The sequence below is a fragment of the Myodes glareolus genome, chromosome 2 (genome assembly GCF_982192425.1).
Source record: "Myodes glareolus chromosome 2, mMyoGla1.1, whole genome shotgun sequence".
Lineage (NCBI taxonomy): Eukaryota > Metazoa > Chordata > Mammalia > Rodentia > Cricetidae > Myodes > Myodes glareolus.
In genome coordinates this window covers 65,500,198-65,513,079 of record NC_142027.1, presented here as the reverse complement: position 1 = coordinate 65,513,079, position 12,882 = coordinate 65,500,198, and the positions used below count along the sequence as shown (strand labels likewise).

The window sequence follows — 12,882 nt, the reverse complement described above, 5'->3', positions numbered from 1 at the left end:
TAGGTACTAGAGAGGCATTTTACTTCTACCGAATCCTCAGATCGAAGGGGGCAAGATCCTGTCTCCATGAATCCTCAGACTGAATGCCTGAGCTTCTGGATCCTCCTATCTTACATTTCTCTGTCCCCCCAGCCATATCCCTTCCTGTCTTCACTTCCCAAGTACTGGGATTAAAGGTGTGAACCACCACTGCCTGACCGCTCCACACTCTGATCGTCAGGCAAGCTTTATTTGTTGCAATGCAAACAAAATCTCACCACACTCCAGTGCTTCTTGCCAATGGGATCTCCCTGCTGTAGGGTGGGAGAGTGTGAGAATTACATATCCTTCACTGTGCAGAAGACACCAGGCTCATCCTAAGCCACTTCCTGACGTAGGGGAATTAGGAATGGTGGTGGATGTAGGGGCCTCAGAAGAGGATGCTTGATCCACAAGGAGGGCGGATCTCAAAGGGAGGACCACATTCCACCACCTCTTTCCTTTTAGAAACAGCATCGCTGCTTCTGCCGTCTGCGCCTTCAACCTCAGTGCCATCTCCCGGGCTTTCAATGGCCCGTTTCGCTACCAGGAGAACCCCAGGGCTGCCTGGCTCCCTATCGCCAACCCCATCCCCAATTTCCAGGTACAGTTTCTTTCCCTTTTCCTCTTACTAGCCACAAACCGACTCTCAGCACAGGCTAACATCAGCCCGGGGCTATGGTTCTAGGCTTATCTTTGGGGTCTGTGATGTGTCATCAAGAGGGTGGTAATTCCCCAGGCTGCTATTAAGGAGATAAGAAGAGGCAGAGCTAGGGACCCTACCCACATGCCCAGAGAGACTGGGACTTCCACTCTACAGCATAGGAGAGACCAGGAGGGCACTGATAAATTGTGGCCAGACTTTGGGAGTTTTATCTGGAGAGTATTCACAATGTGTGTAGTGTGGTATGTTCTAATGCCTGTAGGATCTCTGAATACAGACAGTAGTTAGGGATGTCATGGTTGATACAGGGCATCTCCTATCCTGTGATGGGAAAGCATAAGGGGACGGATGGCAAACTTCTTTATTTTTCTATTCTTTTTTTATTTTATTTTATTTTTGAGGAGAGTCTCGCTGTGTAGCTCTGGCTGGCCTGGAACTCACTTTGTAACCAAAAACTCAGTGTCCTCTTACCACTGCCTCCCATATGCTAGGATTGAAGGTGTGGGCCACCATGCTCAGCCTGGATGATTGACTTTCATGTCCTTCCAATTGTCTACTCCAGGGGCCTCGGGAGAGGTTCTGGCTTTCCAGTTCAGCAGTTCTGAGCAGATCCAGCCCAGTGATGTTGGGCAGGTCACTCAAGTCCCTTGAGCCCCTTATTCCTTTGCTGGAAGTAGGGACAGGACTATACTAGGTCATCCCTCCTGGGTCTGTACAAGGTTGTGATGCACCATAAAAAAATTGGTTACCCTTAAGCTTTAAATTAGGAAACACAAACTTGGAGCTGGTTGGGATATAGGAGAAAACAGCTTGGCACACTGCAGGAGTGGGTGCCTTCATAGGCAGCTTAAAATTACAGGACACCATTCACATTCAAATGATTTATCTGGACAGACCCCTTCGCTCTCCTATCCTCTTCCCCAACCCTGGCAGTTCTCTCCTCCTCCATCTTCCCAGCCTCATTTTAAAGAAAACTCATCCTTCCCTGAAAAAGATTCAGAGGCTCACAAAGAATGCTGGGGAGCAGGGGTGTTGGAGAACTAGTGTCTACCCAAGGTCTCCATGGGTGGGAAGGAGGCCATGACAGTCCTTGCATGTGAGGACTGGGCTCCAGTGACTGGGTTCCTTGTGGCAGTGTGGCACCCTGCCTGAGACTGGCCCCAACGAGAACCTCACCGAACGCAGCCTGCAGGATGCGCAGCGGCTCTTCCTGATGAGCGAAGCCGTGCAGCCGGTGACACCAGAGCCCTGTGTCACCCAAGACAGCGTCCGCTTCTCACATCTCGTGGTGGATCTTGTGCAAGCTAAGGACACACTCTACCACGTACTCTACATAGGCACAGGTGAGCCGACTCGGGCCCATATGCAATGCAGATGGGGAAGTGGTTGTTGCTGGGTGGGGAATCAGCTGTGAGCTGCCACCGCTTCAAGGACACTTTTCTCTGACCTCCAGAGTCAGGCACCATCCTGAAAGCGCTGTCCACCGCCAGCCGCAACCTGCGGGGGTGCTACCTGGAGGAGCTGCACGTGCTGCCCCCTGGGCGCCTTGAACCTCTTCGGAGCCTGCGCATCCTGCACAGTGCACGTGCGCTCTTCGTGGGATTGAGCGACCAGGTGTTGCGGGTCCCATTGGAGAGGTGCTTGACCTACCGTAGTCAGGGGTAAGCCAAGGCAAGAGGGCAAGAGAAGGGCCCCCGGGCGGTTATAGTGGTGGTTGGTATTCCACCAATCATGCCTCGGAGGTGGGGCTTAAGTGATGTGGCTTTGGAGTGAGCCACTTGCCCTTGCATTCCCGTGGGTCTCCAGTTGGGCGGTGCCTTTGGACAAGTCACTTAACCTCTCCAAACATTGGGTTCCTACTCCTGAAACATCTTGGAAGGATTTTGTTAGTGTTAATCAGCCTTATCACTGCCTAAGGGAACCATGCACTTAGTGGTATTGTGGTGGCTGTTATTTTTGTGGGCAACCCCATAGTTCTGGCCTGCCAGCCATTTCTAGCTAGCTTGATTTGCTCTCGGGCCCTTTAGTTCAGAAAGAGAGATCTTTGCCTTTGAAACCACAGCACTTCTTGCCCAGGAGTGGGAGAGTGGGGAGATGATGCCTGGATCAGCCCAAGTCTTCAGCTTTCTTGAAGGTAGACAAACCAGATGGGCCAGCTGTGTAGAAGAACCGCAATGTCCCATTGCTTTTGGTCACATTAGCTTTAAGTGGCATCACAAATTTGGCAGCAGTGACACCAGTATTTAAGAAGAGAAGCCAAGGCCAAATGGAACCGTGTCCCAGACTCCCAGTCCTTGAGGCCACCCTGGCTGCCTCCCTTCCTCTGTATGGTCATCGAAACAGCCACGTGGACTTCGTGGCCTTTGCAACAGAGCCTCCTGGCTGTGCCATCTGTCCTTGGGATTTGGGAGACAAATGGGATCCGTGCTGCCAAGGGCTGCTCTCGGAGAGCGCCAGGAGTCTGGACAGAGGAGGAGGAAGGACAGATGGGTGTAGGAGGCTGCTGGGGACAGTAGTCGCCGGAGCCCCTCTTGGCCCCCACACGTGGTTCCATCAGAGTAACACACATTTACAAAGCCCTGCTGGGCACAGGGGGCCTTGCTAAGCTGTTGGTGTGAGGGAAGGCTTGTGTGACGAGGCCTCCGTAACTCTGCAAATACGGTGAGGGAGAGAAACCCTGGCCTGGATCTATCACATGGGGAGAGGCAGAAGGGTGTCTTGGGAAGGGTGCAGATGGTAGAACTAGACATAGTGGGACCCTACCTCGGCTCCACTCTCCATGAGCTGTGTAAGTTCTCTCGCCAGGAAGATGAGGGATTTGATGGCACAGTGTTGTTTTATTTTGGCACAATTGTAAAGATCAGGCCTGGTACTCATGAAGGGTCTAGGCTAGTGAGACACAAAGTACAGACAGTATCTTCATTCCTTCTTATTTTCTGCAGTGGCTTTTAGGAGGCTCCAACCTCCTGGGCACTCTGGCCTCTGAATCTGTGTCACCAAATACACCTCACATATCTGTTTGGTTAGAATGCTGTGGCCACCTGCGGGCAGCATTTCCCTCATGTTCTCCTTAAGTACTGTGTTGCCATGAAACTTTTAACACATGCCTAATTCTCCAAGAGGTTATAAATCCTTGAGGGAAAACCCAGTGGCCCAGTATTTTTTAGTTCTTCTCTAGTTGACCCTGCCCAGCACAGGGTGACCTTCCTCCCGGGGCTGATGCTTCAGTCAGCTGATTATTTGGCTTGAGAAAAGGTTGGTGCAGGGGAGGCATAGGGAATGGGCCTGGAGAGTGGATCGAGGCCAGCTGAAGACGGCACAGGAGGATTGTGACTTGAATCGTGGTGGTGGAGCAATGGAACCTAGAGAGGTGCTCTGTAGGACAGGTCGGACTGTGACCTTGTCACGAGGCAGATGGACATCTGTGATGGGTTAGTGTGGCAAAGCCAGGGCTCTGCAGTGGGATGAGAGGGTGGTGAAGGGCAGGGAAACTTCCCCACTACAGGAGCGTGCAGAGGAGACCAGGAGCTCGCGTAGTGTCCCCAACACGCTGCCATTCTGCAACAAGATGGCAGGAGATCTGCTCAGAGTCTTGTTTCCTGAGTTTGGTTTACAAGCTACTGAAGTGTACAGGGAAAATCTTATCATAAAGCTACAGGTGGGGCCTCCACACATATGCCATGGGAAGAGCATGTCTGCCTACTATATACAATAATAAATATGTGATTTAAAAAAACAGTTTCTAAAACCTAGAAATGGTAGAATCCTATTATTGCAAAACTAATCAAATGAGACCAGCAAGCATGTGCAGCCAAAGAGTTGTGCACTCTATATGTCAGGGAGCCAAGTACCCATCACAGCATATCAGAATTAGTGCGATCATGGGGAGGGGCTTCATTATGTTCTAGGCATTTCACATTTGTCCCTGTTCCTTTCAAAGATGGCAGGAAGATGGGTAAGCAGAGATGATACCCAGCTTCCTCCTCTGCCCAGCATCCAGGAGCTTGCCTCCACCTCATTCAATCAGAGCATTCTCAGTTCACAGCATATAACCAATAATCTGGCTTGGCCAGAGAGGAGCTAAGATGCTCAATCCATAAGTCAGCCCTTTCCTCCTTCCTGTAGCTCTTTCACCTCAACCCTAGCTCACTCACGGATATCCTCTGCCTGCCCCCATGGGTTCAGAGTTAGGCCCAGGCTCAATGGCATCTCTTCCCAACCAGGTCCTTGTTCTGGGCAGTCTTAATTGTTACTTTCTTAAAAAACGCCACAATGCTGTTTCTACCCTGGACAGCTCCACCCACCCACTACTGCTTCCAGGAGCTACCATTCTTGGGCTTACAATGCCCCCCATCCATCTCTGTCCTACTTGTGAGCCAGCGGAATAAACCTGTCCCCCTTTGTAATGGCAGCTTGAGACACTGCAGTAAAAAAGACACGGTGATGTATTATTGGCCTGATGGCTCTTTTCATGGAAGAACTCTAAATCCCCACCACTTTCTACAGTGACAGGCACTTCCATGCTCTTCAGCATGAAGCTTTCATTTTCCAAAGAACATCCCTTGTTCTGTCAGTTTTGAAGTGCCCTTTAGCCCAGAGACAGTGAGTGTGGCCTTGCCTGTGCCAGGGAAGTAGTGATCCCCTTTAGTTACCGGCAGCAGCAGCAGGAGGCACTGGCCCTGGAGTCTCAAAGGCCTCTCAGACCAACGGGGTGGCTCTCTATGGAGAATCTGACCTCTTCTTTTTCCCCAGGACCGTAACTGGAAAGGTGCAGAAAGTGAGCAAACTTAGGATGAGAAAAGTGGGGCAAGTTCCCGCTCTGTATTTCTGTCCTGTTCCCCTGTTCTGTCAGAGCCTGGGGAAACAAGATCCCACTTGACTTGGGACCCTGGAACAGAAGTTTTCAGCTGTAACTGAATTCACTGGGGCGTAAACATTCTCATTCCTGGACTCCTAGTTCTAGAGGCCCAGATGCAGGGAGGCATTTTGTTCTGTTTCTTAAGTATTTCAACAGATGCCCATGTGATTAAGATCTGCACCCAAGACTGGAAACGACTGCTTTAGATCCAACAAGGCTCTGGGGGAAGAAGTAACATGAGGCACACTGGGTTCCTTCCGAATCTTCTGCTTTAGTCTTATAAATGCCGGTTCAAATGCTCCATCCTTAGCCATTCTCTCTGCTAGCAGACATTTGCTTTTATTGGGTAAGAATCCTCCTTTGGAGTGGTTTTGTCAACAAAGCACTTGCCTTGCAAACATGAGGACCCAAGTTCAACCCCTAACACCCATGAAATTGCCTGGTGCGGTGACTCCCATTTGTAATTTCATCACTCAGGTGGAGATGGGAGGATCACAGGGCTTGGTGGACAACAATTTAGCTTAATTGGTGAGCTCTACATCCCAGTGAGAGACTCTGTCACAAAGGAAGTAGATATGTGACACCCAGAGTTGTCCCCCAGCCTTCACATGCAAGTGTGCACATGTGGATGCATATCTGTGTGAGTGTGCACACCACATACACAGAATCTTCTTTGCTTTCTATAACAAGTCATGGGCTGTATTGAATTCTGACTTTGAATTGGCTTCCTGTGATCCATTTCTCAGTCAGCAAGCAGAGTCTTAAAGCCATAGGTGCCACTATTCTTTGTGTGCTTGGATTGTTTTGAACCCCACAATGTCCAATTCAGTAAATTCTGATGGTGAAAATCAACCTGTTGGCCTCAGAGCAAAATATGGGCATGCTTATGCTATAAAATGTATTATGCTGTCTTTGAGTGAGTAAAGAGGAAACAGATTCATTAGCCACAGACAAGGGAGTGCTCTGGATTCCCAGGTAGACCACAATGTGCTCAGTGTGGTCCAGTCAGGGATTCATCCACAGATGCTCAAAACAGCACCTGGATTATACATGATCGTGGGCCATCCTGGAACAGGAGCTAACACTTTTATTATAAAACTACAGGTGAGAGCCCTTCACACACATGCCATGACAAGAGCATGCCTGTCCCCCTATATACAATAAACAGATGACAACAGGTAGATCTAAAAGCTAGAAACTCCAAGATTATATTATTACCAATAATAAATGAGACAAGCAAGCCTGCACAGCCAACAAACTGTGCACTCTCTACGTCAGGGAGCCAAGTTCCAATCACAGATTATCAGAATTGGTGCTGTCAGGGTGGGAAAGGCTTCTTCAGTTCTTCTTCTTCTTCTTCTTCTTCTTCTTCTTCTTCTTCTTCTTCTTCTTCTTCTTCTTCTTCTTCTTCTTCTTCTTCCTCCTCCTCCTCCTCCTCCTCCTCTTCCTCTCTCTCTCTCTCTCTCTCTCTCTCTCTCTCTCTCTCTCTCTCTCCCTTCCTTCCTCCCTTCCTCTTGCCCTCTTCCCTCTCATGCCCCTCCTCTCTCTGCAAGGCCTCTTTTTTCCCCCTAGTGCATGACATGACCTATTGAATTCACTAAATGTAAAGAACTTACAGGAGCCTAGCATGGTGGCTTGTGGTTCTAACTCGAGCACTTGAGAGGATGAGAAAGGATCGCTGTGAGTTTGAAGCCAGCCTGGGCTACATAGCAAGATCCAGGGCAGCCTGGACAATAAAGCCTGGACCTTATCTATTAATTAACTACCTTATTAGTCAATCAATTAAACCATGGCTGACAAATGACTGTCCCTGAAGCTTCAAGAGAAAAGAATTCCATTTCGGGGACAGCAAAAGCTGCAAGCTCTTGCCTCTTGTGTGTATCCCTTTGGCTCTCAGCATCCTTGGCTCCTTTGATCACCGAGAAAAATCCTTTTGTAAGCTTGTGTGATGCTGTGAACTCATCCGTCCATCTTCTTATTGCCTTTGTTCTTTCTCAAGGCCTCTCTTATTTCCTCACCTCCATTTTTGGAGCCCCTGCCTTTGTGCTCCCTCAATTTTCCCCAGCATATCTCATCAGAGCAGGGTGAGGGCTTGAGAAACAAGCAAAAGGGATCAAATGTTCCCTGAGGTGGCAGTGAGCTCACTCTGGGGCTGAAAGGCCCCCTCCCTCTGCCTCCAGGATCTGGTACTCTTTTCAGTTAGCAGTGAACGGCCCATCTTGACTCCGTAATCCCCACAGACTCTTTTCTTCCTCCTGAAGTCCTCCTAACAGATAGTTAACTTTCTTATTATAAAAGGAAAGGGCCATGTTGCCAGAATGAATCAGAGGAAAAGAAAGAACGAACTCCTGGAGTATAAGTGGAGGCACCTGGAGCATGCACTGGGGTGTGAACCACTCTCTTTTCTGGGAAACTGCAGAGAGGCCAGCCCTGTGGCCAGGGAAGGGTGAGGTAGCATCCAGTCCTAGCGGCTCAGCTCATTCTCCCAACGCTAAAGTGCTAGCCGCTGCTCTCTGGGACCAAACAGCTCAAGCTTGGGGAAACACACATAACCCTAGACTACTCCAGGCATCCTGTGTTTTGAGAAATGGGTACACACACCAGTCAGGGTGTGAAGTGTAATGGGACTTCTGGTTGGATGGATGGAGGATGAAAGTAAGGGGGATGATGGTCTGGGTCCAGTTCCCCAAGATACAATTTGTGTGATCCCTGGGAAGCCTCCTCTTCCTTCTTCTTTGCTCCATGCAGAGATGGCTAGCCATCCTGGTGATTCACAACAGGACTTCCTTTAGCTTTGTCCTGGACTTTTAAAAACCACCCAACCACAGAGACTCATGTTGGGGAAGACTTGGGTACCTGTGTCTCTCCTAGCTCCTCGGGAATTTTCATATGAGCCAGGCTTAAGAATAACTTTATGCTCTAAAGGGTCTGACAGGGAAGGACTTTCTCTTTGCATTTCTGCAAACCATATCTCCTTCAGTGGTTCCAGGTGAGGCGCAATGGGGACCTTCAGCTCCAGAAAGCAGTCCAGTCTCCTGGATAAGTCTGAGTCCTTGCTGAGCTCACTGGCTTTCCTCCTATTTGATGGGAGAGTAAGAGGCCTACCTCACTGGGTTATTTACACTGAACTCATTCATGCTTCTGAAAGTGCTTTAAATGATGCCAGTAACACAGCAAGGGCACAGTGAACTTCATGTTTTCTCTCTCAACTTTCTGGTGCTGGGATTGGAACCCAGGGCCTTGTATTTGCTAAGCAAGGGCTCCACCACTGAGCTAAATCCCCAACTTTGAACTTGAATCTTTTTCATAGAGAAAATTCAAATAAAGAAAGAGGTGCCCAAGCTGGGGTTGCCAGGTGCTTTTTAGAGACAAAGCTGAGACCTGGAAGCCAGGGAGCTTGAGTCTCAGGACTTCCATCTGGCAGGGCATGCCTGGGAGCACGGGACCCATACTGCGGCTGGGACGGGAAGCGGCAACATTGCAGCACACTTGAGGATAGTTCCAACATGAGCCTCTGGATCCAGAACATCACAGACTGTCCTGTGAGAACCCTTGTGTGCCCTCCCCTAACCCTTCCCCTCGATGCCAGCTATGATTCCCCATCGCTATACACCCCATGTGCCCTGGGATTTCATCCCTCCCCTGCCTTTGCCTTGTGTGACAGGAGTCTTGCCCCTTATATGAGTCTGCAGGTGCGGAATGTGACACGGGATGGGGGCTTTGGCCCATGGTCACCGTGGAAACCGTGTGAGCACTTAGATGGAGACAACTCGGGTTCTTGCCTGTGCCGGGCCAGATCCTGTGACTCCCCAAGGCCCCGCTGTGGGGGCCTGGAATGCCTGGGGCCAGCCATCCATATTGCCAATTGCTCCAGGTAGGTGAGGACAGGATTTGTATAGTGTCTGCTTAGGACTCATATGGAGAGAACTGGGGAAATTGGGCATCTCACCCAGGGGGTTACACCTCAGTGCAGTACTGAGCAGGATGCTATTGTTTGAGGCAGGAATTATAAGCATTAGGAGTTTTCACATCAGTGGAAGAAGAATCTCAAGCTCGTGGCAGGAAATGCAGAAAGAAAGACTGGACAGACATGGGAGTTGCTGCCAGAACTAGCTTTGCTGTTCCAAACTAGTGGGACAGCAGGAAATGGTGATGATCCCAGGCTGCACCATCTAGTGGCATGACTTTGGACAGACCTCTGGCCACTCTTTTGAAAACAGCAGATGCCTACCTGAGGGTTGCTGAGAAGGTTAAGAGAGATAATGCATGCTAGAAACCATACTGCCTACTACTTGGGAACTGCATAGAATGGTTATTATCATACCTAAGCCATAATTTTAAAGACTCTTAAAATAGCTATTTTATCTGCATTCATTAATTTAACCCTCACAGCAACTTCAAGGGGGTCAGAATCCAACCATTAGTCTTATTTTAAGGATAAGGGTACCCAGTTGTCAGGAGAGTCCAGTTTTGATTACTGAGGTCAACTTGGGCATGGATGTCTGAAGCTGGGGAAAGCTAATGCAGGGGGAATGGGGGAGAGTGAGGTCTAAGAGGAGGCTTGGGTATCTGAGAAGGGGGAGAGGACGGTTTCAGGATGCCATGGTAACTGAGACCTCTAAAGAGTGTGTCCTTTTGCCTGTCTGTGTAGGGGCCCGGCCCTATCACTGTGTCCTTGGCCCTGAGCACAGCCTGATATATGGAAGAAGGCTCTCAATACATATTTGAGGCATGAATGAGCAAACGGATGAATGCACGAATCTGCCTGAGCCAGCCTGGTTAGGAGCTGATATTTTCTGTCACTGTCTCGCCAGTCCTGACAACAATACAAAATCCATCTGCCCCAGATGCAGCCCAGATCTATGAAGCTAGGGCTCAGAGGGGCATGTGTCTCTGTCCCCTCCCACTCCACCAGGAATGGGGCGTGGACCACATGGTCATCGTGGGCACAGTGCAGCACGTCCTGTGGGATCGGCTTCCAGGTCCGTCAGCGAAGTTGCAGCAACCCGGCGCCCCGCCACGGGGGTCGCATCTGCGTGGGCAAGAGCCGGGAGGAGCGGTGAGCTAGCTGTGGCTACAGAGAGGCGGTGATGGGGCATCCTCCAACCTGGGGATGGCAGTACCTCTCCATAGGGTGACACGCCTCCTACCTCCCCAGGTTCTGTAATGAAAACACACCTTGCCCTGTGCCCATCTTCTGGGCTTCCTGGGGCTCCTGGAGCAAGTGCAGCAACAACTGTGGAGGTGGCGTGCAGTCGCGCCGTCGGACCTGCGAGAATGGCAACTCCTGCCCAGGCTGCGGCTTGGTGAGGGCCCGGGTCGCGTGGCCGGGTCGCCCGGTGCAGGGAAGTCTGTAGGCCAGGGAGCTCTGAAACCACCCTCACCCTGCAGGAGTTCAAGACGTGCAACCCGGAGGCCTGCCCCGAAGTGCGGCGCAACACACCCTGGACACCCTGGTTGCCCGTGAACGTGACCCAGGGCGGTGCGCGCCAGGAGCAGCGCTTCCGCTTCACGTGTCGCGCGCCGCTGCCGGACCCGCACGGCCTGCAGTTCGGCAAGAGGAGGACAGAGACCAGGACCTGCCCCGCCGACGGAACCGGAGCCTGCGACACCGATGGTACGGCCTGGAGCGGTGGGGCAGCCAGGAGCGGGAGCCGGGGAGGCCTGGGGGAGGAGCGTGGGCCCCCAGTCCTGGGGTCGCTGAGCCTACCGGCCCTCTGCAGCCCTGGTGGAGGATCTCTTGCGCAGCGGGAGCACGTCCCCGCACTCTCTGAGCGGTGGCTGGGCCGCATGGGGCCCGTGGTCATCCTGCTCCCGGGACTGTGAGCTGGGTTTCCGCGTCCGCAAGAGAACGTGTACCAACCCGGAGCCCCGCAACGGGGGCCTGCCCTGCGTGGGAGACGCTGCGGAGTACCAAGACTGCAACCCGCAGGCTTGCCCAGGTAAGGTTGCGTAAGGAAATTTTAGCCTCAGGCAACCCCATCTCCCCAGAAACTCTCAAGCCTGGACAGATGATCTCTCTGTGTCAGTTCTGCAAGGGGTTTCATATTCTCTCTGTCTCTGTCTCTCTCTTTCCCACTCAATAGACCTGGGTAGCCTGGAACTCGCTTTCTAGAATAGCTTTGACTCACTGAGAGTACTCACTCAGGGGTTACTGGGTGGAACAGAAACGAGGTCTTTCTCCATCATTGCTTCGTTTTTTTCTTTCCTCTACCGAGCTAGCCAAATAGGGAACTTATTTGAGATGAAACTGATACGGAGTTGGGGTGGGCACCCTTTAATACATTGACCTGTTGATTTGAGGTAGGATGGACGTTGAGGGAATGAGGCCCAAGGTAGCCTCTCTCTCTCTTTTTCTCTCTCTCTCACACACACCCAATTCATGCTTACAGTCCGGGGTGCCTGGTCCTGTTGGACCGCATGGTCCCAGTGCTCAGCATCCTGCGGTGGCGGCCACTATCAACGCACCCGTTCCTGCACCAGCCCTGCACCATCCCCGGGTGAGGACATCTGCCTCGGGCTGCACACGGAGGAGGCACTATGTGCTACGCAGGCCTGCCCAGGTACTGGGTGCATCTGACTGGGGTTGGGGAATGTTTGGGAGCCGCTAAGCCTCAACAGGTAGATCTTGACACTTTCAACCTCATCCTAACCCACAACCCACAGAAGGCTGGTCACTGTGGTCTGAGTGGGGTGTCTGTACTGAGGATGGGGCCCAGAGCAGGAGCCGGAGCTGCGAGGAGCTTGTCCCAGGGCCAGGTGCCTGTGCTGGCAACAGCAGCCAGAGCCGGCCCTGTCCCTACAGTGAGATTCCTGGTAGGTCCTTTTGTTACTATTTTTCCACCATCTTTTCCTTGGTCCCCATCACACATACTCCCATTCCCCCTATATCCTTCCCCTTCTGAAACGCCAACCCTGGATTGGAGTACAGGATGAAGCATCAGGAATGATACAGTTGTCTCATGCTTGGGACTCTGGTACTACACACCTATTAAATGGTCTACCCTTTGGGGGATGGGGAGGACCTACAGAGAAACCGGAGAGAGTGAAGGCCCTAAAGCCATTAACCCACAGGTTCTCTTAGGTGACAGCCAGCCCAGGAGGGACTCCTCCCTCTTCACTCTCTTCCAACCTTCTCCGTTTGTCTCCCTGCAGTCATCCTGCCTGCTTCCAGTGTGGAGGAAACCAGCGGCTGTGGAGGTAAAAAAAAAAGCCACTCATGACGTCATTACCCTTCATCCTTGTTACTATGTTACTTATGTCACAGCCCCTCATCCAGCACTTCAGTCTGCGTTCTTCCCAGTTCTACTGCAGACAGCCAAGCCTGGGTGTGGAGGGGGGC

General features: G+C 51.4%; 1 protein-coding gene across 1 annotated transcript in view; it reads left to right on the top strand.

Moving 5' to 3' along the window:
* Sema5b (semaphorin 5B) overlaps nt 1-12,882 on the top strand; it is a 121,326-nt gene that overhangs the window by 106,635 nt on the left and 1,809 nt on the right. Inside the window, exons 9-20 of the mRNA XM_087901094.1 lie at nt 487-622; nt 1,818-2,025; nt 2,136-2,343; nt 8,965-9,082; nt 9,233-9,414; nt 10,456-10,599; nt 10,699-10,846; nt 10,932-11,157; nt 11,264-11,482; nt 11,933-12,103; nt 12,207-12,356; nt 12,696-12,740. Coding sequence (XP_087757220.1) covers nt 487-622; nt 1,818-2,025; nt 2,136-2,343; nt 8,965-9,082; nt 9,233-9,414; nt 10,456-10,599; nt 10,699-10,846; nt 10,932-11,157; nt 11,264-11,482; nt 11,933-12,103; nt 12,207-12,356; nt 12,696-12,740 — 1,955 coding nt within the window. The remainder of the gene's footprint in view (nt 1-486; nt 623-1,817; nt 2,026-2,135; nt 2,344-8,964; nt 9,083-9,232; nt 9,415-10,455; nt 10,600-10,698; nt 10,847-10,931; nt 11,158-11,263; nt 11,483-11,932; nt 12,104-12,206; nt 12,357-12,695; nt 12,741-12,882) is intronic.